Source organism: Acinonyx jubatus, chromosome D3 (assembly GCF_027475565.1).
Source record: "Acinonyx jubatus isolate Ajub_Pintada_27869175 chromosome D3, VMU_Ajub_asm_v1.0, whole genome shotgun sequence".
Lineage (NCBI taxonomy): Eukaryota > Metazoa > Chordata > Mammalia > Carnivora > Felidae > Acinonyx > Acinonyx jubatus.
The window spans coordinates 6,672,832-6,697,232 of NC_069392.1; the positions used below are offsets into that span (position 1 = coordinate 6,672,832).

General features: G+C 54.5%; 1 protein-coding gene across 4 annotated transcripts in view; it reads left to right on the forward strand.

Annotated features, from left to right (window-relative positions):
- The window catches only part of ABCB9 (ATP binding cassette subfamily B member 9), a 35,875-nt gene extending 11,926 nt beyond the window's left edge, over nt 1-23,949 (forward strand). For 3 of the 4 annotated variants that reach the window (XM_027043868.2, XM_027043866.2, XM_027043867.2), the window contains 11 exons: nt 665-1,349; nt 6,453-6,567; nt 7,041-7,171; nt 8,048-8,253; nt 10,622-10,819; nt 12,019-12,147; nt 14,919-15,107; nt 15,594-15,767; nt 17,630-17,789; nt 19,508-19,644; nt 22,288-23,949. In XM_027043868.2, coding sequence (XP_026899669.1) covers nt 749-1,349; nt 6,453-6,567; nt 7,041-7,171; nt 8,048-8,253; nt 10,622-10,819; nt 12,019-12,147; nt 14,919-15,107; nt 15,594-15,767; nt 17,630-17,789; nt 19,508-19,644; nt 22,288-22,551 — 2,304 coding nt within the window. In that variant the 5' untranslated portion in view covers nt 665-748 and the 3' untranslated portion in view covers nt 22,552-23,949. The remainder of the gene's footprint in view (nt 1-664; nt 1,350-6,452; nt 6,568-7,040; nt 7,172-8,047; nt 8,254-10,621; nt 10,820-12,018; nt 12,148-14,918; nt 15,108-15,593; nt 15,768-17,629; nt 17,790-19,507; nt 19,645-22,287) is intronic. The other variant, XM_027043864.2, reaches the window with a different exon arrangement.
- The last annotated feature ends 452 nt before the right edge of the window (nt 23,950-24,401 follow it).

The following is a 24,401-nucleotide window of genomic DNA, read 5'->3' on the forward strand; positions in this document are numbered from 1 at the left end:
CCTTCCTAGCGAGGTCTTTCCTGGACCCCCTGCTTCAAATTGCCCTCAGGGCACCTGGGTGGCCCAGTCGGTTAAACGTCTGACTCTTGACCTCGGCTCAGGTCATGACCTCACGGTTCGTGAGTTCAGGCCCCACGTCGGTCTCTGCTGGGGATTCTGTCTCTCCCTCTCTCTGCCCCCTCGCCACTTGCACTCTCTCTCACTCAAAATAAATAAACTTTAATAAATAAATAAGTAAACAGATAAAAAAAAATTGCCCTCACCATTTCCTGGACCCCCCTATTTAGAACTGTCCCCATTGCCCCCCATCCCCTACACCCCATTCTTTCCCCCCTAGCCCTATCTCTTAACCGTATCGTTTCCTCATTGTGTTTCTCCGTCTCTGACCCGCGTGTACCATCTCCACAGAATCAGGGATCTTTGTTTTTGTTCGTCGTTAAATCCCAACACAAAGAACAGAGTCTGGCCCACTCAATAAACCTTGGTGTTCGGTAAACATTCCTTAAATGAATGGAATCTTCACGAAACTCCTGGGAAATCAGAATGCTTGTCACTGCCATCTTGCGGATGAGGGAACCGAGGCGTAGAGATGTCAAGCGACTTGCCCGAAGTCACACAGCCAACAAGCGGCAAACCTGACCTCCTTGCCCTGTCGCCCCTACAGGTCTGGCCTCACCCCACGGACAATGGCCTTGCCCCCGTGAGCTAGAGCCCGCCCCTCGGCACCTGCCCCTCGCCAGCCAGCAGGATGCAGCTGTGGAAGGCGGTGGTGGTGACCCTGGCCTTCATGAGCATGGACGTCGGCATGACCACGGCCATCTACATCCTCAGCCACCTGGATCGCAGCCTGCTGGAGGACATCCGCCATTTCAACATCTTTGACTCGGTGCTGGACCTCTGGGCGGCCTGCCTGTACCGCAGCTGCCTGCTGCTGGGAGCCACCATTGGCGTGGCCAAGAACAGCGCCCTCGGGCCGCGGCGGCTTCGGGCCTCCTGGACGGTCATCGCCCTCGTGTGCCTCTTTGTGGGCGTTTACGCCATGGTGAAGCTGTTGCTCTTCTCCGAGGTGCGCAAGCCAGTCCGGGACCCGTGGTTCTGGGCCCTGTTCGTGTGGACTTACGTCTCGCTTGCCGCTTCCTTCCTCCTCTGGTGGCTGCTGTCCACGGTGCGGCCGGACGCCAAGGCCCTCGAGCGGGGGGCCGAAGCCGAGGCCGAGGGCTTCCCTGGGGAGGACCGGCCCCCGCGTGAGCAGGCGTCTGGGGCTACGCTACAAAAGCTGCTGTCCTACACCAAGCCTGACGTGGCCTTCCTCGTGGCGGCCTCCTTCTTCCTCATCGTGGCAGCTCTGGGTAAGTGAGGCCCCGGGGGGCCTGGCAGGCACCCGCCAAAGCACTCGAGGGGGTTACAGCCGCCTGTTCTTTCCTCTTAAACGTTTGACATTTTTCTCACGTGGTCCAAACAGCATTTTGATACGGGAAGGTGAACACGGAGAGTTTCATTCCTAATTCTGCCTGACTACCCTGATCTCCCTGCCTAGGGCTAACTACAGCAAAATGTTCTAGAAGCTTCCAGGTGGGTGGGAAACCACTTTCTTTCGTTTCTTGTATGTTCTTGCAGTGTTTCCTTACAGAGCTACAAGCAAAAAAAAAAAAAAAAAAAAAACCATGGTACTCTTAACCACCTCTCACACGCTACCTTGCTATTTCGTGCCTTGCTCTTCTTACTTAACGATATATTTTTGGAAATTTCCAATCAGCACCTCGTCCTTTTATTTGGCTGCATAATAGTAGTCCGCTGTGTGGCCGTAGCAGAGATTGTACAGTTGGCGTCTTGCGGTCGGACCCTCGAGTTGTTTTGAGTCTTTTCTCTTACAGTAAATAACCTTGTTCATACACGTTTCATATAAATGGGGGTATATCTGTAGGCTACATTTCCCGGAAGTGGATCACTGGGTCAAAGCATTTTTCTGGTAACGAAGCAGAATGTACGAGAGAGCCTCAGAATATGCTGTCTGTGATAAGAATAAGTATCGTTTGGGGAAACATTTATCTTAGTCACGTGTGCCTATATGTAAACGTGTTCTGGTTTGTCATGTAAAATGAATTTGTTACCGCGGTTCTGGTCTGAACAGTTTGTTTTTAAATTTTTTTTTTAAGCTTATGTATTTACTTGAGAGAAAGAGAGAGCGTGAGCTTTAGTGGGGGAGAGAGAATCCCAAGCAGACTCTGAGCTGTCAGCATGGACCCGGACAGGGGGCTCGAACTCAGGCACTGTGAGATCATGACCCGAACTGAAATAAAGAGTTAGACGCTTAACCAGCTGAGCCACCCGGGCGCCCCTGGTCCAAACAGTTTGAAAGCACTGCTCAAACAACGTGGGTAGGAAGGTGACATCTCAGGGTCAAAAGTCCGTGGGTTCCGGGGTGCGGTAAGGCCTGGTCCTCGCCTGGCTGTGTGCCTGTGGGCAAGTTAGCGGACCTTTCAGAACCTCACTTCTGTGAAATGGGGATTGTTGGCATTCTCCGTGTTTCACGATGTTGTAAAGCTTGGAGAAACAGGAGAAAGACAAGTACGGAGCTTGGTACAATATGGTAAGCTCTCAGGAACGTTAGCCGTTAGGCGTTGTTACACGTTTAAGACAGTGTCTGGGAGTGGGCACAAAGCCAGAGTGTTCTCAAAGAGGACAGGCAAGCCCCGGGGCTGACCCCTTTCCTCTCACGGTCCACCCTCTGCCCTCTCAGTCCCAGCCCCTTGACCGCTGTGCAACTTTATGCAAGTCACTTAACGCCTCTGAGTCTCAGTCCCCTCATCTGTAAAATGGGCATAATAACAGTACCCATCGCAACAAGGGCTGAGGAGGTGCGGGACGTTAATATGAGTACGACACTGCAGACAACTCCTGCCACACAGAAGGCTGCCGAGAAATTGTAGTGGCTGTGAGTATTGGGATGACCCCTTTCCATTTAACCAGATAGTGTCTCCTGCTCATGTTTCAAGGTCCAAATGTCCCCTTATCAGAGAAGCCTCCTCGAATTCCAGTGACTTGATCTCCACCTTTATCTCCACCTCAGTTGTAGCTATGGTGTCATGAAAATCACACATCCACTGTCCTGCCTCCCCGACCAGGTTTTGAGCCCCTTGGGGGGGTAGGGGCCAGGTCTGCCTCACCCCGGGTCCCCCCCACCCCGCCCCAAATCCTGGCACAGAAGCAGGCTCGCCGAATGAATGAACAGATGACCGACCAGCGTGCCCGTGTGGGCAGCTGTCACCCATGACCTCGTTTCCCCCTCCTGCCAGGGCCCTGTGGTCAGCTGCCTGCGCTCGGGGACTACAGATGTCCTGAAATACAGCTGAGCAGATTCTGCCAGCCTGCAGGGTTGTGTCGAGGTGAAGGGCTTAGACTTGAGATCAGGCCCCCACCTGTCCTGGTAACTTGAGGCAAGGTTATTGAACTTGGCCAAGGCTGTTTCTCATCCTGGAAGTGGGGTTTCGTTGGGCTTGTGAGAATTGGGTGAGCTGGGGCACGGTGCTTGCAAAAGGAAGTACTTCACACAGGTTAGGGACAGGGGCTACTGATAATTATTCTCGATCAACAAGCGCCCAGTAGGGGCCAGCTTTTTCTGAAACCTTATAATCTGAAAGAAAAACTGCCCATTGTGGGGAAAAACGGCGAATTTTAGGGTGGAGCATCTCCTATCCAACTGAAATTCTTTAATATGGACTTCACACCAACCCAAAGAAAACCTTGGGCAAGTGACTTAGCCTCTCTGAACCTTGGTTTCCTCATCTGTAAAATGGGAATAATGATAATACCACACCTATGGGATTACGGGGGGGCGTTTGAGACTTGAAAGAGATGGGAGAGCAGATATCCAGTGTGACAATGCTCCAAGCAGAGGGAATGGCCCGTGCAAAGGTCCTGAGGCAGGAACATGCCTGGTTGTGAAAGGAAAAGCAAAGAGGCCCGGGTAGCTGGAGCTGTAGGTGGGGTTGGGGTTGGGGGCGGGAGAGTAGAAGATGAAGCCAGGGCACTGGCAGGTGCCTGATCATGGAGGGCGCCATTGACCGCTATAAGGACTTTGACTTTTACCCAGAATGAGGTGAAAGCCTGAAGGCGGATAAGGTCTGACTTGGCTTTCATAGGACCCCACTGTGTGCAGGGTGGAGAACAGAGTGGCAGGGACAAGGGTGGCAGCTGGGAGGACCAGGAGTTGTCTGCGAAAGTCCAAGGGAGGTTGGACCCAGGTGGGGACAGTGAAAGAGACTGGATTCTAGAAATGTTGACTCTTTTTTTTTTTTTTTTTAATATTTATTTTTAAGAAAGAGTGAGAGAGTGTGAGCTGGGGATGGGGAGAGAGCAAGGGAGACACAGAATCCGAAGCAGGCTCCAGGCTCCGAGCTGTCAGCACAGAGCCCGACACGGGGCTCAAACCCACGAACCGCGAGTTCATGACCTGAGCTGAAATCAGTCACTTAACCTACTGAGCCACCCAGGCGCCCCTAGAAATGTTGACTCTTGAACAACACGAGAGTTGGTTGAAACACATGCATATCTTTTGACTCCCCAAGAGCTTAACTTATGAAGAGACTCCTGTGGACCAGAAGCCTTCTTGATAATATAAACAGTTGAATAGCACATATTTTGTGTATTCAATTATTGCAACAAAGTAGTGTATTCTTATGATGAAATAAGCTACAGAAAAGACAGCCTTCTTAAGAAACCATAAGGAAAATACGTTTACAGTCTTGTACTGTTATTTATGGGAAAAATCTGCGTGTAAGTGAGCCTGAGCAGATCAGACCCGTGTTGTTCAAAGGTCCCCCGTGGTTTTTTTTTAAGTTATTTATTTATTTATTTTGAGAGAGAGAGAGAGACAGAGAATGAATGCAAGCGGGGGAGGGGCAGAGAGAGAGGGAGAGAGAGCATCCCAAGCAGGCTCCGTGCTATCAACGCAGAGCCCGACACAGGGCTCGATCTCACAGACTGTGAGATCATGACCTGAGCCACATGATCAAGAGTCAGTCACTCAACCGACTGAGCCACCCAGGCGCCCCAAGGGTCACCTGTATTTTGAAGGTGGAGGCATAGGATTCGTCAGTGGATTGGAGAGTTTCGTGTGATTCCTGTGCAGATTTGACAAGAGCAAGTCGCCTAGCTTAGCACGGTGCCTCGTACCCAGTAAGGGCTCAGTAAGTGTCCATTGTGCTTAATATTATCATTGGTGTTTCTTGGAGCTCGCTGATGCCCTTTTCTTCCCTGTGGGTAAACTGAGGCCGACCTCCAGTTTAGGTGGACTCCACAGCGGTGCCTGGAGACCCCACCGAGGGGAGGACCGTGGGGAGGGAGGCCCTCTAGGTTGCCACCTTGTGGTCCCTGTGCCAAGACCAGCAGAGGGCAGCAGAACCCCACAGAAGGCCTCACTGTCCGGGCCAAGCCGGTCCCACAGAGCTGGCCAGGGAAAGGGTGTCAAGCCCAGCCCAGGATTCGTTCGCTGAACTTTACCAAGTACCTACCGTATGCCCAGGCCCATGCCAGGCTGTGCCCTTCGAAAGCACTGCAGTGACAGCGAGGACACAGCCTGGTCCAAGCACCTTCAGTCCTGAGTCCATCATCTGCACAAGATGAGAGCGGGCCTTCCGGGTTATTGGGAGGGAAGGGATAGCAAAGAGCCCCCAGATGGGAGGCCAGTTTGGGTTTGCGTCCTGGCCCTGCCTCTTAACTGCCCCGTGCCGTGTGACCTCAGGCAAATGACTCAGCCCCTGAGTCTCCCGTTCACCTCTGTGCCATGACATGGGGGTGGCGTCCCACTAGCCCCCTCTCACCACCCTGCCCGGCGTTGTTCTGAAGGTGGGTACAATAAGTGGGTGCACAGTGACATGGCAAACTGTGAAGTGTGCCACCGAGAGGGGCTGGGTGGCCGTTTCCAGCATCGTTGGAACCAAATACCTACATCTCCTGAGGCTGGGAGCTTCTGGAATTTGGACTCCAGGGCCCTCCGCCAGTGAGAAGAAGGAAGTGAACTTGGGCCGTGTGGCCTGCTGAGCGTCGTCTCATCTCTCGGTTCCACTCTCCTGCTCACCTGTCCAATGGGGATGGTGGCAGGCCCACCCACAGAGTTTGTGCAGAGGGAACCGAGCAGCGCCCAGGAGTCCCATGACACCGTGCGCTCGGGCCTCGTAGCCATTATGAGCGGTACTGACCCAGTCTGTATAGGCCGAGTCACCCGTGTTTCCTGTGTTCCTGTTCCCTGAAAAGAGGGGGGCATTAAGCAGTGCGGGCCCCTGCCCCGCCTCCCGCCAAGGTGAGAAGCAGGAGTTTGCCAAGAGAGAGCACCCCATCCATCGGTGGAGTGAGCCGAACAGGCGGTGTGCGGGCTTCTGGAGGCTCAGTGGGGGAGGGTACAGGCTTCCCGGGCTGCAGATGCCCCCTGAGCCCACCATGTCTCCCCGCAGGAGAGACCTTCCTTCCCTACTACACCGGCCGGGCCATCGACGGCATCGTCATCCAGAAGAGCATGGAGCAGTTCAGCACGGCTGTCATTGTCATGTGCCTGCTGGCTATCGGCAGGTAGCCTGCTCTCACCCCCACGCCCTGCCCTCTAGGACCGCAGCAGGGGAGGGAGGTCAGAGGCCAGCGCCTGAGAGGGCTGTGCCCTGGTGGGCCGGTCACCGTGGTGACCAACAACGAAACTGGCTTCCAACCACCTCCTCTTGTCCCTAAAATTGGCTTCGGTCCCTGAGGGTTCCCCTTTCACCCTCCCTGGCTATTCTCCAAGTGTCCTTCTGGAAAAGCTGGATCCTTGTGCCCAGTGAACACAGTCCCCTCACAGCCCTCACCTTGGGGGACTCCAGGCAGGGAACAGGGGAGACCGTGCGGTGGCAGCAGCCCTGCAAAGGGGCTCGCTCAAGGTTGGGTCCCTCCCTGCCTCCCCCCTGCAGAGTGGCCCCCGCCTGCCAGCAGTGGGAGGGGGCAGCTGGGTTATGGTTGCTGGTTGTCGCAAGGACGTCGTGCTATATATAACATCTCTTATCTGCAATTAGCTCATTTGCCGCAGGTATTCGGGGAGGCATTTTTACACTCATATTTGCCAGACTGAACATTCGCCTTCGAAACCGTCTGTTCCGCTCGCTGGTGTCTCAGGAGATGAGCTTCTTTGACGAGAATCGCACAGGTTGGTCCTCCTGTGGCCTGGGGTAACCTCGGCGGCCTGGGGCCCAGCCAGGGTGGGCTGGCCTCCCGTGGAAGGATTAAATGGATGACTTTTCCTGCTATCCTGTTCGGGATAGAAACACCCCCGGGGGCCCTGCCTGAGGCCGGGAAGCTGGCCTGCTGGCTGAGGTTTTGGTATGAGCTGTGGCCACTGCAGGGGGACCCTGGCCAGGCCACTCCTGCAGGAGCCAAGGCCTTGCCTTCCGCTGTTCTCTGGGAAGCACCAGGGCGGTGGCCCGAGAGGCTCAGCTCCAAGGGGACGAGAGGGTTGGGGTGCGGGACAGAACAGGCAAGGCAGTAATAGTATCCGGCCTAGATCCCAGGCTCTGAGATAGAACAGCCTGGGTGCAAGCCCTGGTTCCACCACTCGCTAACTTAACCTCTCTGAGCCTCTGTTTCCCCATCTCTAAAATGGGGACAATGGTAGGAGCTACCACGGGCTTGCTGTGAAGCTCTTGGCCCGGCAAGTACTCAAAGTTTCTCCTCCCCACCAGCCCAGATTATTATTTCTGTCCCCTCTGCCAGTGACAGGGAGGAGATACGGGCTTGGTTCTGGCTCAGTCAGGGACAAGCCACGTGGCACCAAGTGACCCTTTCCCTTTCTGAGCCTCGGCTGCCTCCTCTGTACCGTGGGATGTGACGTCACAAGATACTCGCGAGGAGGGCTGGGCTCAGAGCAGCCCTCCGGGGGGTGTCTTCTCTTCCCTCCCGTCCCCACCCAGAAGGTGGGGGACGCCTGAGCTCCCTGGTGCCTGTCTTGGAAACCCCCCAGTGTCTCCTGCCCCCACCCGCAGTGGGCCCGTTGCCACAGTGGGGACTGAGCCTGCCTGTGTTCCAGGGGACCTCATCTCCCGCCTCACCTCCGACACCACCATGGTCAGCGACCTGGTCTCCCAGAACATCAACATCTTCCTGCGGAACACGGTCAAGGTCACAGGCGTGGTGGTCTTCATGTTCAGCCTCTCATGGCAGCTGTCCTTGGTCACTTTCATGGGCTTCCCCATCATCATGATGGTGTCCGACATTTATGGCAAGTACTACAAGGTAGGTCCCGCCTGCTTCCCGCCGGGGTCTGTGAGCCGCTCCGGAGGGAGGGAGGCGCCCCAGGAGGGGCTCGGGGGCACCACCGGGGGCTGGCGAAGGACTCAGCCCGAGCGGGTGCGCTCCGTACATCCATTCACTGTGCGTTCACTCATTCAAGGAGTACAGGCCCCGGGATGCATCAGTGAGACAGAAAAGCTTCTGCCCTCAAGGGGTTTATGTTCTTGCGGAAGACGCAGACGATAGCAACAATAATAATAGCAACAATGTGTAATATGATGCAAGATGGTGAGTGCTAAGGAGGAAAAGGAAAGAGAGAGAGAGAGAGAGAGATGGGGAACTCTGGGGGGGCTGCCCTTTTAAATCGATCTTTCTGGGGCGCCTGGGCGGCTCTGTCGGCAAAGCGTCCAACTGGGGCTCAGGTCACGATCTCACGGTTCGTGAGCTCAAGCCCCATGTTAGGATCCGTGCTGACGGCTCAGAGCCTGGATGGAGCCCGCCTCGGATTCTGTGTCGCCCTCTCTCTCTCTGACCCTCCCCCACTCGTACTCTGTGTCTCTCCCTCTCTCAAAAATGAATAAACGTTAAAAAACATGTTTAACTGGTCTTCCTGAGGAGGTGACATCCGAGGAAAGAGGTGGACAGCTCGGGGAAGCGTGTTCAGAGCTGGTGCAAAGGCCTTGCGGTGGGACGTGCCCGTATGTCTGAGGAGCCTCAGGGAGGCGGGTGATGCCAGGGCGTGAGCAAGGGAGGTGATGAGGGTCGGGCTGTGGGCCTTTGTGAGAACTTCGGTTGATGCTCTGAGCACAGCGGGCCTGGCTTTCCGCAGAGGGTACGTTCGTTCGTGTGGGGGAGGCTCGGGCCCCGCGAGGGCGGCCCTCAGCCACCACGCAGCTGTGGGTGGCTGCAGCTGCTTCTGGCCACTCCTTGGGGCAGCCTCCGCCAGGCAGGTTGGCCCGTGAGCTAGCCCCCCACCTCACCCTCCTCCTGCTCCCCACACTGGGGGGTGCTCCAGAGCCAGAAGGGACTGAGGCCGGGGTTAGACAGGCGCGAGCGGCTCTTTCCCCAGTGACCCAGGCCGGAGCGACAGGCTTTGACACGTGATTGGCTCAGCGTCCCAGGCTCATTAGAACCTTTGGTGCCCGTGACCTTAGGCCAGCCCCAAAATACATCCACTCCCCACAACCATTGCGTCGCCTCCTGGCAGAGTCGACCGCCCGGGAGGGCCCTCTCCCCCATGGTTCCGGATCACGGGTCTCTGTTTTCCTCTCTCCGAGTAGAGAAAGTAAATATATGAGTTGGAACTGGTGCCATTTCCCTTCCTCTGCTCCCGCCCCACCCTTCCTGCCTCCCTGCCAGCCCCTGGGACGGGGCAGGAAGCCCAGAGCCTCCCCCCATCTGCCCGTGCACACCTCGGGCCCCACCAGCAAGTTCTGTTGGGTGGGGCTAAAGGAAGCTCAACGTAGGTCTCCTACTTGTACCTCAAAGTGTTGAATCTAGCCACTGAGTCATCGCCACAAGCTACATGTGCACTGTCCACAGCCAGACATGACTCAGGGCATGGCATGGCTCCACCCAAGATGCCACAACACACTGCATGCTTCCAACGGCCTCGTGGGACATGCCCCTGCACGATCCTAGCCTGGCCTCTCCAGCAGCCTTCCTCTATGGCTTGACGATATAAGCATCTTACCTACTACAAGGCCTAAACAGCTCTGCCCAGGGGCTGCTTCCAGAACTCTGGTGGGCGGTAGTCGGGTAGTCCTACACTTGGGACTACCTCTCAGCTATCCATACCCAGTCATGTACACAACGCAGGCGGATTTCACAGCCTTCTGCCACCATCTAGAACTCAGCTAGGAGTTCTGGAATCTCTGTGCCAACCCTCAGGCTCTACCATAATTTAGTGTATGTTGATAATATGAACAGCACCCCCTTCATAGTTGGTGTTTCTTGGATAGTGTACAACCTGAAGAACCATCCAGAGCATCCCTGTCTTACACTAGCACAGGATCAGGTGTTGAGGCTTCTTTTCTGAGAGGATTACCAAAAACTGAGCCTGTGATGGTGAATAACCTCCATTTGGTACTGCACATGACTTAATAATCAGCTCCCCATCCCTCAGGAGCTGGAACCTCAGGACCTCATCCCAAGAACCCAGCTGGAGTCTATTCTCTGAGTCTGTCAAATTGAGCTAGAAGGAGAAGGGAGACAGTGGGGATCTCGGTCTTATCCTCTTGTCCCTGGAACTCCCTGCATAGGCCTGGCACCAACTAAGGGTAGGAAAAACCCAGAGAGGCATAGAGGCTGTTGGATGGTAAGACTGTCTGTTTGGGGGTCTCCTCCTTCTTGTCCCCACTCCTGCCCATAGAGGCTCTCCAAAGAGGTCCAGAACGCCCTGGCGAGGGCCAGCAGCACGGCCGAGGAGACCATTAGCGCCATGAAGACAGTGCGGAGCTTTGCCAACGAGGAGGAGGAGGCCGAGGTGTACTCGAGGAAGCTGCAGCAGGTGTACAAGCTGAACAGGAAGGAGGCGGCAGCCTACACGTACTACGTCTGGGGCAGTGGGGTATGTGGGGCAGGTCCGACTGTCGGTGGGGGTGCGGGATGGGACACCAAGATGGGGAGATCCCTCCGTCAGGGCGCGAGCCTGGGGCCCTGCGTCTCCGTGTCGGGCTGGTTGCCCTTGGCTTCGCTCTGTCCCACCTTTCTTTCTGCTGGTCCCTGGGGCAGATCTTTCTGGAAAAGAATGCAGCCTCCCAGTAGATGTCTTCACAGGGCATCTCCTCATTCCCTCTCACCTGGGCATGGGCTTGCTAGGGAACATCCTCGCCCAGGAAGGGAGTCACCCCGAGGCTGCCGTCTGGCAGGTCCTAGGTCACAACCCCACAGCCCCCCACTGGAGTGTCTGGCTCACTCCCTGGGGGTGAGTCAGGGCCCCTCCCTGGAGGACGGGGAGCTCTTGGAGCCCGTTGCTGTCCGTTGGCCACATCTGGGAGGGAGGTGGGCACAGCGGGGGTAGGTATGAGGAGGGTTTGGAGTTTAGGGGGGAGAAGGAGTGTGATCCCAGGGCGCAGGGCAGGCTGCCCAGCCAGAGAGGAGAAGGGGCCCAGAAATCCAGCTCAGCTAGCCAAGCCGCCCAGCCATCTGCCCGCCGACAAGGATGCCTTTTGCCCCCTGCACAAAGGTGCTGACCTAGCTCTAACCCAGCTGGGGGTTCGGGGCGGGGAGAGGCAGCGAGCAACCCTGGCCTGTCATGGGTGTTCGGGTTCCGCTCCTGTCCCACCTGCCAGGCGCTGGAGGTGGAGGGAGACAAGAGCGTCCCGGATGCAGCCCCTCCTTCAGGGAAGCCGGTGGGGCGAGGAGACACTTCCCATCGTCCCCCTCCGTCTGGCTTGCTGTGCGACCTTAGCCTGCGGACCGAACCTCCCTGAGCCACGCTCTTTGCAGCGAGGAGGAAGACACAGCTCCCGCTTGGCCTGGCTGAGGCGCTTGGGCTGCGTGTGCGGGCCAGGGCCTTACAAAGGAGGCCTTGTTCTCTGCCAGGCCTGCGGCTCCCTCCAGCTGGGGGCCTTCGCAGGGAAGAAGTCCGGGGCCCGGGAGCGGGAGGGCACGTGTGACAGCCGGCCACCAGCGTGTGGGAGGACACCCCCGCCCGGCCGGAGTCTCGGTCTGTGGCTGGGGGGAGGGGGGAGGGAATGGGGGGCGTGGGGGGGGGGTCTGAGCCGAGACCCCTGTGACCCGGGCCCCCTTGCCCTCTGCCCGCAGCTCACCCTTCTGGTAGTCCAGGTCAGCATCCTCTACTACGGGGGCCACCTCGTCATCTCCGGGCAGATGACCAGCGGCAACCTCATCTCCTTCATCATCTACGAGTTTGTCCTGGGAGACTGTATGGAGGTGAGGGGCCGGCTCGGGGAGGGGGTCCTGGGGAGCAGGAGGGATGCGGCAGAGGGGTCTGAATGGGGGAGGGAATGCTCCAGGTGACGGACAGACGGGGTATTTCTCAGTAGGTGGGGGAGAGAACATAATACCAAGCATGACAATAATACTACCAAGTGGCAGCAGCTGTGTTTGTTGAGCAAAATGACAGGGACAAAGGTCACTTCAGGAAAGGCTCCTAAGAATACCGTGAGGGGTCTTAGTACTATTCTACTTCCCAGTTCTCAGAAAAAGAAGCTAAGGCTCAGGTTAAGTGACTTGCCCACCGCGTTTGTGGGGGGACCAGGTTCAAAGCCAGATGGGTCTGACTTTATTTTAACCCACTTTGTAATTTTTTTTTAATTTATTTTTGAGAGAGAGAGAAGGAGCACAAGTGTGGGAGGGGCAGAGAGAGAGGTACAGAGTATGAAGCAGGCTCTGAGCGGTCAGCGCAGAGCCCGATGCGGGGCTCGAACCCCCGAACCGTGAGATCGTGACCTGAGCCAACTCGGATGCCCAATCAACTGAGCCACCCAGGCGCCCCTGTTTTAACCCACTTTATTTTTTTTTTAATTTTTTTTTTTTTAACGTTTATTTATTTTTGAGACAGAGAGAGACAGAGCATGAACGGGGGAGGGTCAGGGAGAGGGAGACGCAGAACTGAAACAGGCTCCAGGCTCTGAGCGGTCAGCACAGAGCCCGACGCGGGGCTCGAACTCATGGACCTCGAGATCATGACCTGAGCCGAAGTCGGCCGCTTAACCGACTGAGCCACCCAGGCACCCGTTAACCCACTTTAAAGAGTAGGCACCACAGGGCGCCTGGGTGGCTCAGCTGGTTAGGCATCTGACTCTTGATTTCGGCTCAGGTCATGAGCTCACGGTTCATGAGTTGGAGCCCCGCGTCAGGCTCTGTGCTAACAGCAGAGCCTGCTTGGGATTCTCTCTCTCCCTTTCTCTCTGACCCTCAAATCCCCTCAAAATAAATAAACTTAAAAAAAAAAAAAAAAAGAGTAGCACCACAGAACAAACAGGGGTTGTTTTAGATTCCCTTAATTTGGGTTCCCCCAGGAGCAGACCCTGAGACAGGGAGCTGGGGTGCTCACGTCCCAGCGCCCGTTGGTCACTGCTGAAGGATGCTTGGAGTACGGGCGTTAATCCCCTGGCACCGAGGGTGGGCCTTTGTGTCCTCCACTGATAAAGCTGGGGGCGTGCACGGGGGAGAGGGTGTTAGCCTCTGCAGGAGATGACACTTTGCATTGGCGACAGTCATACCTGTATGTCACTTGACACAGCAATTCTGCCTCTGGGAACCCGGGCTGCAGAAACACCCACACCAGTGGCCAAAGGTGTGTGGACACTGAGTGAAGGAAGCATTGCTTCTAATAGCGAAAACTTAAAGCCTCCTCCAACGCCCACCGGTCAGGGATTGGGCCAATAGGGCCCGTCTGTGTTCCAGAAGCAGTATGCCTGCATTATAAAAACTAGGCAACAGCCACAGAAATGGGGTGCCTCTGTGTGTATTAGTATGGAAAGGACCCCGAGACCTAGCGTGAAGTGAAAAGGCGAATCCCAAAGCAACAGGAAGGGTCTGATCCCACTGGCGTAGTTTTTAAATGTCAGAATTATTTAGCATATATGTGCGTGTGTTTGGAAACGCCCGGAGGAAGGACTGGAAAGATATAGGACGCGGCTACCCAGGGCTGTGGGAGGAGGTGTGGAGGACCGTGGCCATGTAACGCTTGTATCTTAATAGGAATGATAATATCTTGATATTTGTGGTAACGGTCCCGGCTGTGCTGTATTTTTTAAGTTTATTTGAGAGAGAGAGAGGAGATGGAGAGAGAGACAGTCCCAAGCAGGCTCCACACTACAGCGCAGAGCCCGATGCGTGGCTGAGATCGTCACCACCTGAGCCAAAACCAAGAGTCGGACACTTAACCGACTGAGCCCCAGGTGCCCCCCACCCCCACCCCCCTGCAGCTGCGCTGTGTTGAGGGCCTACCAAGTGCCGAACAGTGTTTCCGTGGAACAATGATGCTGGTACTAAGGTCACTCCCGCTTCCCCAACCAGGGCACCCAGTCCTAGCACAGAAGGGCCTGAACTCAGGAACCAGCCGTGCCTGGGTTCAAGTCCCACCTCTGCCACTTCCCAGCCGTGTGACGTGGAGGAAGTTACATGAACTCTCTGTGCCTCCGTTTCCCCATCAGCAAAAGGGAAATAATGATAGAAGCTACCTCGTAACACATACAAAGTGTTTGATGAAGTGAGTCATCATTCTTACTCACATTTATACGTTGTATATTTTTACGCGAGGAGAACTATGGCAGAAAGTAAGGTTTTAAAACCGAAATTTGAAAAAACTGCTGTGGCAGCCGAGAGGGGAAGGTTTGATTCCTGTCCTGCCACATCTGGCTGGTTCAGTTAACTTCCCTGCCCTTCCGTTTCCTCCTCTGGGGGGTGATAATGCCCCTGCGCAGGATGCTTAGCTAGAATGGCCCCAAGGCACTGGTTCCAATGTGTTCTGACAAAAGGCATTGGTATTTTTTGTTACTGCCCTTGGTTTTCATTATTGTCGTTATCTGCTGGACTAGTGGGGGGCACCAGCAGCATCCTGCACCCCCCCAGAACTGCTGCTGTGGTCCCCACTCTCCCACACCCCCTTCATCTCTCTGGCACCATGGCGGGGGGGAGGGCTCCCAGCATCGGGGTGTCAGCGGGACAGGAACACGTGTCTCCTCCGCCCACAGTCCGTGGGCTCTGTCTACAGTGGCCTGATGCAGGGAGTGGGGGCCGCCGAGAAGGTGTTCGAGTTCATTGACCGGCAGCCAACCATGGCGCATGATGGCAGCTTGGCCCCTGACCACCTGGAGGGCCGGGTGGACTTTGAGAATGTGACCTTCACCTACCGCACTCGGCCCCACACCCAAGTCCTGCAGGTGAGAAGGGTGCTCGAGGCCCTCCCAGATCGCCCCCTCCTTCATCCCGTGTCTTGCGCGCCTCCTAGAAGCCAGGCCATGGCAGTGTAGCCGGGATTGCGCAAGGCAGAGTCCTTGTTCTGGAATTTGGGCTGTAGTCAAGGAAGGCAGATCACTGACAGAGGAGTCCAAATAGTAAGTGCTAGGAAGGCAACAAGTCAGGGTGGTATGACAGGGGCCGTCTACAGGGATGGTGTTAACAGTCAAGGAGGGCTTCTCGGAGGAGAGGACATTTGGGCTGGATCCTGAACAGGGAGAGGAGGCACCCAGGGAGTAGAAATGAGCATAAAGTTACTGCCAGATCCTAGAAAGGAGAGCATTCCGGGGGCTGGCAGTGTCCAGCCCAAAGGGGCGTGAGCGGGTGGGGAAGGGTGCCTGCCTGTGCCCGAGGCTGGAGCTTCAGAGCCCGTGGCCCCACACCCTGCTATGTGCTACGTGTCCTTGCAGAATGTCTCCTTCAGCCTGTCCCCGGGAAAGGTGACCGCGCTCGTGGGGCCCTCAGGCAGTGGGAAGAGTTCCTGTGTCAACATCCTGGAGAACTTCTACCCTCTGGAGGGGGGCTGCGTGCTGCTGGACGGGAAGCCCGTCAGCGCCTATGACCACAAGTACCTGCACCGAGTGGTAGGTGGAAGGGCCTTTGTTTGCCTCTGTGCGCTCTCTTTTTCTGGCTTCACCCTCATGAGCCGCAACAGAGATGCAGAGAAGAGTGTTGTAGGTAAACGTACAGCTCAGAGACCGCCACCCCGGTCAAGAGAGTGCTGCACCTCGTGTGTCCCTTCTCTTCCCCCTGGAGGCCACGTCTCCCTGACTTTTATGATCGTCTCCTTCTTTAGTCTTACCATCTCTTTGTGCCTCTCAAACAGCAAAGCTGCGTTTTGCCTACTTTTGAACTTGATCTGGCTGGAATCCTAAAGCATGCATTCATCGCATCTTGCTTCTTCCACTCAGCAGTTGTCTGTGAATCATCCAGGTTGAGGCTCTGGTTGTAGTTCATTCATTTTCATTGCTGAATCTAAGGCATCTCTAGTACTTAAAGGAGGCTGTTCCTGACCCTACAGTTTTTGGCAATCATTTCAGAGAAGGTTCCTCAACACCTGGGCCTGTGCTGGCATAAAAGCAGGGATGCCCTGGATGGTTGTTCGGGTTGCATACAATACGAGAAACACCAACTATGAAGAAGGCACCATTGCATCATCCACATACATTATAGGAGAGCCTGAGGGTTGGCACAGGGATTCCAGAACTCCCAGACAAGTTCTAGATGGTGGCAGAAGCCACAGATTGTGAATTGTGATTATTTGCCCGCCCATCTGCTTATAACCAGGGGGTAGATGGCTGAGCAGTGGTCTCAGGTGTATAAGGACAAGGCTGCTGCCCACCAGAGTTCCGGAAGCGGCCCTTAGGCAGAGCTGTCAAGGCTTTGCAACAGCTGATACGCTCAGACACATACTGTTCTTAGCCTGTTAATATTGTCCTGATTTTTGGCCAGCGGGTGAGTGCACGTGTGGAGGTGTTTCACTGCGGTCTTTTGCATTTTACTGATGACTAAACATATCAAGTACCTTTCCATATGGTTCACTACTTGGATTTCCTCTTTTGTGAATCCCTTCTCTTTAGTTTAAATTAATTTTTTTCCAATTTTCGTAAACCCAAAACAGTAAAATTCAACAATCTAACCACATTCCCATATATTCAGAGAATTTTGTAACTAAGACATAAGAGTTCCCCTCCGCCTCACTTTTTAAAATTCCACCCCACGGTGGTGACTGCTATTAGCAGTTTAGTAAATGTCCTTTCTAACCTGTTTCCTATCTTTATGTAAGTATATTGATATACAAAGGCACACATGTAAGTTTTTTTTTAACAAAAACAGAATCATACTCGGTATGTGTATCTGTATATGTGTATATACAGATACACACACATATATATACAAATTTGATTTTATGGATACACTGTGATTATTAGCCAATTCCCAATTTATGAAATTGATTTTTTTTCTCTATTTACAGTGTTGCAGTGATACCCTCCATACTCTCATTTTTGTAGGCTACATTCCTAAAACTGGAATCGGGGGACAACAGCTTCTTTAAATTATTCTCTTTGGAGGGACGGGGTACCGGGGAGGTCTTTATGGCCCGGGGGCCTGCTGTGGCCTCTTGTCTTCTGACGTGAACAGACTTACATTCTATACTCTTTCCCAGCGAGCTGTCTTGGAGGTCAGGGAACTCGGCTTAGCTCCAAGCAGCTAGCTTAGCAGGCCCCAGATTTTTGGTCGGGGGAGCTGAGGGCTTGTACAGAAAGTGGACTCTGTTGTTTTGGAAGAAGAGAGGCAGCTGATGTTACCAGCCAGGCACAGGCCCTGATCAGATTTCAGACCCAAGACCCCTGGCGTCAGGCAGGCCTGGGGCTGGCAAGGTTCCCGGTGACAGCTGGACGGATGAGCTCCAGGCCTCTCATGCCCCATCCTTTCTCCTGCACAGATCTCCCTGGTGAGCCAGGAGCCAGTGCTATTTGCCCGCTCTATCACGGACAACATCTCCTACGGCCTGTCCACCGTGCCCTTCGAGATGGTGGTGGAGGCTGCACAGAAGGCAAATGCCCACGGCTTCATCATGGAGCTCCAGGACGGCTACAACACAGGTACAGCCCAGGAGCATCACCTCCGCTGTGCCTGAAGGTCCACCTTCAGGGATGTGACCCTCTGAGTTGAGCATTGCCCTCTGCCAGCTGCTCTTTATTATTTCAGGTGAAATTCACTTAACCCTTTGAAAGTGAGCACTTCAGTGGTGTTTAAGGACATTCACAGTAACAGGCAACAACCGTCACCTCTGTTGAGTTTTAAAAGATTATTATTTTAGGGGTGCCTGTGTGACTCAGTCGGTTGAGCATCCAACTCTTGATTTCAGCTCAGGTCATGGTCCCGGGTTGAGGGATCAAGCCCCACATCAGGCTCCATGCTCAGCATGGAGCTTGCTTAAGATTGTCTCTCTCTCTCTCTCTCTCTCTCTCTCTCTCTGCCCTTGTCCCCTACATGCACGCATTCTCTCTCTGTCTCTCAAATTAAAAATAAATAGGGGCTCCTGGGTGGCTCAGTCATTAAGCATCTGACTTTGGCTCAGGCCATGATGTCATGGTTCATGAATTCAAGTCCCACTTGAACTCAGGTGAGCCCGAGCTCCACTTTGGGTAAAACACAAGCCCTGCGTCAAATGAGCCCCTCTCTCTCTCTCTCTCTCTCTCTCCCTCTCCCTGCCCCTTGCTCACTTGCACTCTCTCTCTCTCAAAAAAAAAATTAGAATATAAATAAGTAAAGCATTATTTAAAATAATATATGTATTATATTAATGACAACTTAATTTTATGTTAATAAATTAATATTTTAATATAACAGATTTAGCAATATTGATTTATATTATATATTTTATTGTGTTTAATATACTTTAAAATTTTAACCCTTGTAAAGGGGCTATTCACATGGTTCAGAACTAAAAATATATACATATAATGATACATAATGAAAAGTTTTATTCTATCCCTGTCTCTACCCCTTTTTCCTCCTGTCCCAACAAAGCCTCTTTCATGAGCTTCTTACGTGTACTTTTGGAGTTTCTTTATGCAAATGTGGATGTATATTTTATCTTTATTTTATTTATTTATTTTTTGAGAGAGAGACAGAGAGCATGCTGGGGAGGGGCAGAGAGAGAGGGAGACACAGAATCCAAAGCAGGCTCCAGGCTCCGGGCTGTCAGCACAGAGCCCGACGCGGGACTCTAACTCGCGAACCGTGAGATCGTGACCTGAGCCGAAGTCGGACGCCTAGCCGACGGGGCCACCCAGGCACCCCTGCCTTGCTCCTTTTTTAAACAGTTGGATTGTATACCAGTGTATGGGCTTTATGATAATTTATTTAAATAAGCCGCTCAGTTTCCTACTGACGGACATGCAGGGGTCGTGCATTTGTCCTTGTGATCACAGGCTTGCACGGTACAAAATGACAGACACAGAGGTGTGTGCAGCCCCAGGAAGGTGGGGGAGTGCCTGGTTCCCCACAGCACAGTGTACTATCAAGCATTTGGATTTTTGCCAAATGAATAAGTAAAAATTGGTACCCTACGACCGGTGACTGTAGTCACGATTTGCACGAACGGGGGGGGGGGGGGGGGAGAGCATCCTTTCGTGTTTTGGAGCTGGTGGTTGTCCCGGCCGGTGGCCCTTTGAACCACACCTTTTCCTGGAGAGCACGGCTCCTATGGCAGCAGGGAAAGGCAGGAAAGACAGAGGAGGGGACTTTTCTCTCTTCCCCAGGGCTGCCCCGGCCTCACCCTCTGCTCACTCGCCCCTGTCCCTTTGTCACACAGAGACTGGGGAGAAGGGTGCCCAGCTGTCGGGCGGCCAGAAGCAGCGGGTGGCCATGGCTCGGGCTCTGGTGCGGAACCCACCCGTCCTCATCCTGGATGAAGCCACCAGCGCCCTGGATGCAGAGAGCGAGTACCTGGTGAGTTGCAGGGGATGGCGGGGTGATGCCAGACAATGGAGCCAGGAGCTGGGAAGGGTTTGGAGACTCTATGGAGCCCTCCCCAGCCGTCAGTTTCCTGGACTGGGGTGTTCAGGGCTGAGGGTAGGGAACCAGGGGAGAGGAGACCCAGGGCTGGACCAGCCAACTGGCTCCTGGCAGACGTGAAATCATATGATTCAGTTTGGAGTTGAGGCCCCGCCCTCAGCTCATCACTTGAGCCAGTGTCTTCCGCTCTCTGAGGCCCACTATCATTGGTAAAGAGGGTCCAACAGGGTATTTGTCACTGACTAGCTACCTCGGCCTCTCCGTGGGTTGAATCGTTAATTACACAGGCATTCACTGAGCTCCTCCTGGCCACTGGGCACCGTCCCAGACTCTGAGGTTGCAAGGGCTGGCTGAACAGACAGACAAAGGCCCCGTCCCTGCTGTGTTTCCATGTTTCCATTCCAGGGGAAGAACAAGCATGAGTTCAACCTGTGGCCGTGCCACGTAGAAAATGAAACTGTCATTTGAGAGAGAGAGATCGAGAGAGGTCACCAGTGCCAAAGAGAAACACGGCCAGACATTAAAGCTGGAAAAAAAACCCAGATTTTATTCAGTAACTACTGACAGTAGGGGAAAGAGCTGAGCTCCACTCTGGTTTGTGCAGAGGTGAGAGTGGTGACAGGCGTTTCAAAGGAGAATGAAGGCATAAGGAGGCGAGCTCCAGGGAAGGCCTAGGAAGGGCTGGGCAGTGTGGATGCGATTAGCCGGCCGTGTCTGCTGGCTGGCAACTGTCGGCCAGAATTCTGTCCTCCCGTGGAGAATGGGAGACTGAGGCCCTGTCCTTCCTAGCAATTCCATTGAAGAGGAAAGGCCTTTAGGTCCCTGAGAAAGACACTCTTGACTTACAGGAGATTCATATATATATATCTCAAAGGGACAGAGGAAGGGTTTATAATTATAAGCCCTTTTTAAAAATTTTTTGATGTTTATTTATTTATTCAAAAATTTTTATGTTCATTTAATTTTGAGAGAGAGAGGGCACAAGTGGAGGAGACACAGAGAGAGAGAGGGAGACATAGGATCTGAGCAGGCCCCAGACTCTGAGCTGTCGGCACAGAGCCCGATACAGGGCTTGAATTCATGAACTGTGAGATCATGACCTGAGCCGAATTTGGATGCTTAACCGACTGAGCCACCCAGGCGCCCGTTATGTTTACTTATTTTTGAGAGATAGCGCGAGCAGGGGAGGGGCAGAGAGAGAGGGAGATACAGAATCCGAAGCAGGCTCCGGGCTCTGAGCTGTCAACACAGAGCTCGATGTGGGGCTTGAACTCATGAACTGTGAGATCGTGACCTGAGCTGAAGTTGGACACTTAGCCGACTAAGCCACCCAGGCCCTCCGGTTATAAGCCCTTTGTATTAAACGCTCGAAGAAAGGGAGGTCAGGAGTCTACTGTCAGGCATTGGCCAAAACAGTCGATTCTCGTGGCAGTGCTGAGCATTCAGTGGGGCTGGGTCATCCCAGGGACAAGGCCTTACACTGTCAAAGCCCTGCTGGAGTGTGGCCATCTCACTGATAGAAGCAGGGTCTCCGGGTACCATTTGAGCTGAGACCCAAGAGGAAAGGAGCCAGTGGAGGGCAGTTGTGAGGTAAGAGCATCTGAGGAAGAGAGGGCAGCATATGCAGAGGCCTGGAGCAAGTTCATAGACAAGCCCGAAGGTCAGTGTGTCAGGCTGGGGGGGTCCAACAAGGTGAGGACAGAGTTCTAAGGAGACACAGGCAACTCAGGCCCTAGTTCTAGAGTTCAGATTTTTTTTTTTTTTTTTTAATTAACAGAAAAGTTTTAGGTTTAAAGAAGGTTGAGCAAAAAAGTGCAGAGAGCTCCCTTATATGTCCTTTTCACCCCATTCTTATTACTAATATCTTATTAATAGTAAGTTTCTCTTATTATTAACATCTTGATGCAGTGAATTCGTTCCAAGTGATGAACCAGCTTTAACGCGTTATTGCTAACTAAAGTGCATAGTTTACATTAGGGGTCCCCCTTCGTGTTGTGCACTCTTGACCTTGACAAGTGCAGAATGCTAATGTGGAGTCTGGATTTTATTCTTTGTTGAAGGGCTTGGAGCAGGAATTCAACAGGAACTGATGGAAACATTAAATCCCGGGGGGCGGGGGTGGGGGGTTGCAGGCATTCCAGCGAGAAGATCGTGGTGGAAGGAAGGAAAGGGTGAGATAACCTGGGGAGACAGCACCTGCAGGGTTCGCTCAGCAGCTGGATTTGGACAGTGAGCAAAGGATGAGGAATTGAGGACGATGGTCTCGTTGGCTTGAGCTTTGGGGCTGAGGTGAGACCATTAACCAGGGCGAAGGTTAGAGGAGGGAGCAGGAGCAGGAAGACCGGAGGAGACCAGGTTAGGGTTCACCTGTCGCCACCCAAGCACCTCCCTGGTGCCGGGCACAGAGCTGTGCCCTCCGTGAACCAAAAACAGGTTGCGTGCAGGCCCCAGCTTTACAAACGAGGAACCGAGTCTCAGAGCGGTTAAGGGTGACTGGGACGCAGCGGACCTGGGAGCCGAGCCAGGCCCCGGGTGGACTTGCAGCCACCCCCCACACCCCCCCCACTGTCTCTCCAGATCCAGCAGGCCATCCACGGCCACCCGCAGAAGCACACGGTGCTCATCATCGCGCACCGGCTGAGCACGGTGGAGCGTGCGCACCTCATCGTGGTGCTGGACAAGGGCCGCGTGGTGCAGCAGGGTACTCACCAGCAGCTGCTGGCCCAGGGCGGCCTCTATGCCAAGCTGGTACAGCGGCAGATGCTGGGGCTCGAGCCCGCCTCCGACTACTCAGCCGGCCACAAGGAGCCGCCGGGCAGCGGCGGCGGTCACAAGGCCTGACCGGTGGGGCGGAGGCCCTGGCGCCTCGCCTGGCAGATGTACCCGTGGGGGCTCCCCCCCCGCCCCCCGCTGCCCTCTGAGCCCAGGCCCACAGCACCGGAGGGCCACCTGCCATGTCCCACGTGTCACCACTTCCTGCATCTTGCCCCCGATTCCTGCCCCGTCGCCTGGGCCACCACCAGCCCTCCCCTGCTGCCACGAGCCACCGCCTCCAGTCGGGGCAGCGGAGACACGTCTGATCTCTCCATCTGGCCTCCCAAGGCTTCTAAGCGAAGGTAGAGCTACCTTTTTAAACCAAGATCTTCCCAGGTTTTTTTTACTGCTTGGTTTGATGGGCCCCAGTCAACTCCTAGATTTCAAAAACAGTTTTTTCATTGGGAGTAACAATGGGCAAGGTCGCTGAGATGTTCTAGAAACTTCTGAGCCAGGAGTGAATGATCTTTCCTAATAGCCTGGGGGATGTCAGGGGAGAACCAGGCCTCTGCCCCTTCACCCCTCGAGAGAAGGGACTTCCCTGTCCCAGAAGGGGGACACAGAGGAGGGGACTTCCTCTCTCACTCTTCCCAGCTTCATGAGTCAGGCCAAGGTCAGCAGGGGCAGTGGAAGGCACCTGTCTGCCCATCGTCCCTGCCGCCCTGCCAAATCGAAGCCAGTCTCACTGTGAACCACTACTACTGACCTTAACTGGGGGAGTGAGGGGCTGGCCAGGCCTGGCAGAGACTCAGGGTGTCCCCAGCCCTGCACCCAGCTCAAGCCCCTCGGCCCTGCCTCATCCCCTTCTCCTGTCCCCCACCCCCACCCCTGCAGCCCTCTCCCCCACACCCGCCCCTGCTGCCCTGCTCTTCGGAGGCCTTTGGCATGTTGGATGTTTGGCAGACGCATTCTCTTCCGTGTCTGGTGGATGGGGATGGGACAGTGGCAAAGCTCAGGCTCTGGCTTTGCGGCGGGGGGGGGGGGGGGGGGTGAGAGGGGCGTTGCAGGATGTTAGAAGAACCCGGCCAATAAAGTGTACTACCTCTGACCCCTGACCTCTGACCTCTTCCTGGGCCCTCTGCCCCATCACCTGGTTAGGTTTTTCCATCAAACTCAGCTCTCCTCCCAGCCCTGCCCGGTGTAGTTGTGGGAGAGACTCTGGGTGGTACAGGGCCTCCCCCCAGGATCTTGGAGCCTCCCTTCTGTCCTCTTCATGTCCCCAGGATCTCCAGCACAAACATTCATGTCTGTCTGTCTATCTCCGTGCGGCTTGTGCAGGGTAACGGAGACCCGTCTCCTCTAAATCTGCGGGACTTCTGTGACTCCCAGGAAAGCCGAGGCCCAGCAAATGCCACCTGTTCTTTCCCGTCAGGGACCGGGCACCTCACGCCCACTCCGCCCCACGGAGCTGAGACATATTACCTAACAGCTCAGTCAGAAGAGACTGAAGACGTCCGGGGGGGGTCATTCATACTTGCAGGATTGTAAGGGAGTCTGGGGCTCCCGGGAGGGGGCTGGGGCAGTGGCGATTTACCAAACTGGTAGAAAAGTATTTTGATATTGTAACTACTGGGGCGGTCACGCTGCATGTATCAGCTCTGTGTCAGCCATGTACCCACTCTCTTGCCAAATAAGCTGACCCAGGCCGTGACCAGCTGAGTCTCCTGCTTCACCTCAGGGGCTCAAGGAAACTGAGATACAGAGAGGTTAAGCAACTTGCTCAAGGCCACCAGCTAGTAAGGGGTAGAGCTGGGATTCACCCCCAAGAAGTATGTGTGTATGTTTGACCCCAACCACAGAACGCCCGTGAGAGTAAAGATTTAAGGGCGCAGGTTGGAGAGCATATTGACATTGCACCAAATGCTACAGATCAAATG